General features: G+C 44.5%; 1 protein-coding gene across 4 annotated transcripts in view; it reads right to left on the reverse strand.

Moving 5' to 3' along the window:
* The window catches only part of LOC128881221 (dual oxidase), a 23,072-nt gene that overhangs the window by 16,109 nt on the left and 2,597 nt on the right, over positions 1 to 4,366 (reverse strand). For 3 of the 4 annotated variants that reach the window (XM_054132025.1, XM_054132024.1, XM_054132023.1), the window contains one exon: positions 1,734 to 4,235. The exons of the other annotated variant lie outside the window; for it this stretch is intronic. In XM_054132025.1, coding sequence (XP_053988000.1) covers positions 1,734 to 1,812 — 79 coding nt within the window. In that variant the 5' untranslated portion in view covers positions 1,813 to 4,235. The remainder of the gene's footprint in view (positions 1 to 1,733; positions 4,236 to 4,366) is intronic. 4 annotated transcript variants of the gene reach the window in all.

Below are 4,366 nucleotides of genomic sequence, written 5' to 3' on the forward strand. Positions count from 1 at the left end.
ACGATTTCTGACGAATTCGTCCGAACAAACAAACGCCTATTTTGCAATGAGAGTGTTCGCACTAGCAACGATAAACATGTCAGAACATTCGCGACGGCGTCAGAACTAGTTGAGGATTCAAACAAGTTTGATTTTTTCGTGCGACCTGCGTCTATTCTTTCAGTCAGTACGTTTCCGCCGTCCAGCAAAGATGGACGAACTCGATGAATTTTATTTTCTTGAAAGTCCGTTAACGAAGATAATGTTGTTAAATGATGGAAAAATAGAGCGTGTCAACGGGTTATTTTCTAGCAGAGACGACAAAGGAGAGTTTAAAATGTTACTTCAAGAATTGTGGGAGCAACCGGAAACGTTTTTCTAGTATTTCAGGATGAGACCAGAAAGGATCACAAAGTTCTTCGATTTTCGTGTATGTATTTCGGCGAAACAAAGACTGGCTGTAACTTTCGGATAAGAAAAAGTTTAACAATGCATGTTTAACGTGTGTTCACCTGAATCGACGCACATTTACCACACGGATCCAGAACGTTGATTTTTTTTTTATGGTGGACCACGAAGGAGGTCTCGTTTCAATCGAAGATTCGCAGAAAAATAGAAGTCGACGTACATGATTGCATTAGGAGATACCGTTTATCTTTATCCGAATGTTGAACGTTCTTTTCCTCGAATTATAATGTCCTCGAGTTAACTAATTATAAGTAGAGACAGAACTCGAATAAGAAGGGCTACTTGACAATTTTGAATTCGTGTGTAAGTTGGATCACATGAAGCAAAGATGTATGATACAAGTTTATGAAAATTGGGCACACCGTGGCGCCAAGTGACGTCCGTGAAAGAGAGACTGTAAAGAGTGCCTCCGAGTGATATTTAACGAGAGAAATCAGTCTTTTCGCACATAAATTTCGCTTTTTACGACGCGGCGTGCTATCGGTCGTTGGTTTACGCGACGCGAAATTCCGACTTATAGCGAAACGTCCTTTTCAAGAACTTGTGATCACCGAAAAAGTCTGGTAAGGATTATCGCGCTCGGGAAACGTAGTATTTAAATTTACATAGTCGAGGAATAATGAAAAATGCTACGGCGGTTGTGAGAGCGAAACTCTGAACATAGATGTATACATTTCGACATCTCGGCTTACGGTGAAGGTCTTCTTCAGAAATCAAATCGCACCTTTCATAGCTGGAATATGACATGTAGCGAACTATCCTTGGTAACTACAGCTCGTTATCGCGACGAATCAGCGAGCGTAATACTCGCGAAACGGGGACTCTTTTCAATTTTCCGAACGTTTCGATCGGTACTTAAATCTCTTTGATAACAACACGTTCTCGATCCTGCGTAAACATCGCGCGTGTCACGGGCTATTCTTGCGAGCGCTTTCTATTTTCTCTTTTATTATGCCTTACACAGCATCGAGGATATCACATCTCTAAAGAGGGTCGAAACATTCCAGAATCGAACCGTTTCTATGGAAGCAACGTTTGCCACCGGTTCGAGTTCCGTTATCTGAATCTGGATTCCCACGTCCAGGAGCGTTCTCTCGGTAATCCTCGGTTATACTTTCGGAGTCGAGGAGCTCGGAGAAGAGGACACCGAAGGGAAACCAAAGTCGCGCGACGGAACGCGGTCGTCCCATATTTTCACTCTCGTTACACTTTCGCGGACAATGCAGCGCCTAGGCGAGCAGCGTCTACGGTCGAGCAGCGCGTAGGTAAGGAGTCAGAGAGCGTACCGGTCCCAGCAGGCAAGACACACCAGAGTAACCAGGCGAAGGTGCACAGCCGCGGCAGGTCTCCTCCTCGTCCCATCATCGTCGCGATAACACCACCAGCCCGTGCATTTCTTTCCTTTAGGTAGCTAAGACACCGAGCACAGAACTTCGCGTTGCACGTCCGGCTCAGCAAGGACCGCGTGAACGCATCCTGTCCGTTCGCGCGGAACGACGTCGACTGGACGCGAACGGCGTGGCAGGGCGGCGGATGAACGGTCGCGGAGGCGGTTGGCAAGGTTGAAAACGAACACGCGGAATATCTTTTTTCGCGAAGAGAAGAAGGAGAACTCGAGAGACCGCTGACGAAGACGGGGGCTTGCTCGGTCGTCGGCTCGCGACACACGTGCACGGTGCGACTGAGCGAAAAAGAATCGGGGGCCCCGTTCGCTCCGGGTATGCCTCGTGTCTCCGCTCCCGACACCAGGATTCCCCCCACTCTGTCGAGGACGACGAGAACGGCGAGTCGAGGGTACTCCGTAACGCAGAGCTGTTTGGGCCCTGTCTAGCGATGGGACCGAGACGTGTACGCCAGGGTGGAACGAAACAATCAAAAGCTGCCGGGGATTTTCATGCGATGCACGCGAGATGGATATCTGTTAGGTTGTCCAGAAAGTTCGTGGCAATTTTTGAAAAAATTTCAAAGGCACGGTTGAATTGTAATACGAATTTATTGAATTGCATAGGTACCATTTTGTTCCGCAACCTTTCCACCTTTTAAGGGATGTACGTATATGTTTTATTTGTTTTCAGTCATTTCGACATATTCAGACCTGCACCAGCTATCAAAAATCGGCATGAACTTTCCGGACAAGCCAATATTTGTACAGGGTGTCCTAGAATTGGTGTGAGAACCGGAAATGAGAGGGTAGCTGAGACGATTCTAGACCAGGAGTTCCTTTAATAGTTCAAAAACGAAGCACCGTCCGGAATTTTTGCGAAGGAAGTCCTGGTTCGGAATCGTCTCAGCTCCATTTCCGGTTCTTACACTAATTCTGAAACACTCTGTATACAGTCCCGTAAGTACTCGTACCCTCTGTGTCGTACACAGCACGTACCGATAACGCAAAGTGTACGTATGCAGATGATAGTGGGTTAACCGTTAAATAAACTAAGTTCCGAATTGTATACTTGCAATTGGTTTGTTTCAATATTTGCCTGTATGCATCTTACAATTGCATAACGTCCTCCTAAACAAAAATTAAATAATAAACGTCAGCTGTGAAAATTGTTCAAATAATACATCAATAGATTTTCAATTTGGAAAATCAGGCTTCTAAACATTTCTGTTACTTCTTTCGCTGAAAGAGCCTTCTCCCGTTTTTTCTACTCGGAGAAATGTGGGGACCGATCACAAAAGCGTCCCGCGGCTAAAAAATGTAAACGCATTCCTTTTTATCGAAATAGAAATCACACAGGGAACATCGTTAATAAAAGCCCACTGAGAGTAAAAAAGGAGAAAGCTTTATTTAAATTCTACAAGCACTACTCTATTTCATCCGATACCGATACAATGATCCCATTGAAAGGAATGATTGCCAACTGGTGAGGCTTCGACTTTCGACTTGCGGTCGGATGACAGTTTAGTCGAGATGGTTAAAGCTATGGGCGTACATGAGAGCATACGTGATATATCCCACGCCTAGCCTTAAGGATTTATCGAGGCACGCGACTGTCGTGTTGATACGTAACGACTACGTCAAATTCGATAGCTTACGATAGCTTTGATAGTTTACGATTCCCACCAGAGATTAATAAGCGATGGTCAAAGTTAATCGCTAATAAATACGCGTGCCCCTGTCACTCCGCTGTCCCACCCTTGATAAGCTTCCACTTGGTCCAATTATTACCTGGATGAATATTTACAAATTCACCTTACAATCTTTTCAACAGATAAATTCGGTAAATCTATCGGTCCTTTGGTCGTTCGGAGATACTAGAGTTCAGATTGCATTTCTAAATTGAATGTCATGCATTTACGCTGCACTCTAATATTGTACACGCACGCAAAAGGTATGCAGAGTATATTTCACAAATTATGATAATAATAATATTTCGTTCCGCATAACTGCGTATATTCTGCATACGTTCAACGTGAATATTTTACATTTGTATACGTCATAAATGCACGCGAAACGTTGCATTACGTCGTATTCTAATAGCACACGAATGTTACGTTATCGTAATGGCTTTCGATACGTCCTATTTGTAATGCGGGATCTATTCCTTAGAATTAGAGAACATTTGTGCGTTTCTACCGAACAGCAGCTTCTGTGCTCTTCTGATAAGAAACTGGTCTGTCGCCTTCGTAACTGGATCTTCATCCCCTGTCTGTAATGCGAGATGTATTGCTTGGGATCGGAGAACATTCGTGGGTTCCTATTGGAATATTGGTACGTCTATGCGCTAGTGTGAATAACTAGCATCGCGGTGTTTACGGCGCGGTGTTCATCTGTTAGGTGGTTTCTGATACAGAATAAAACAAGCTGTATGAAATATTGGGCTGTCTGAAAAGTCCATGCCGATTTTTAGTAGACGATACAGGTCTGAATATACAGGGTGTCCCAAAACTCGGGGAGGAGCCGGAAATGGGGGGT

The sequence above is a fragment of the Hylaeus volcanicus genome, chromosome 8, assembly GCF_026283585.1.
Source record: "Hylaeus volcanicus isolate JK05 chromosome 8, UHH_iyHylVolc1.0_haploid, whole genome shotgun sequence".
Lineage (NCBI taxonomy): Eukaryota > Metazoa > Arthropoda > Insecta > Hymenoptera > Colletidae > Hylaeus > Hylaeus volcanicus.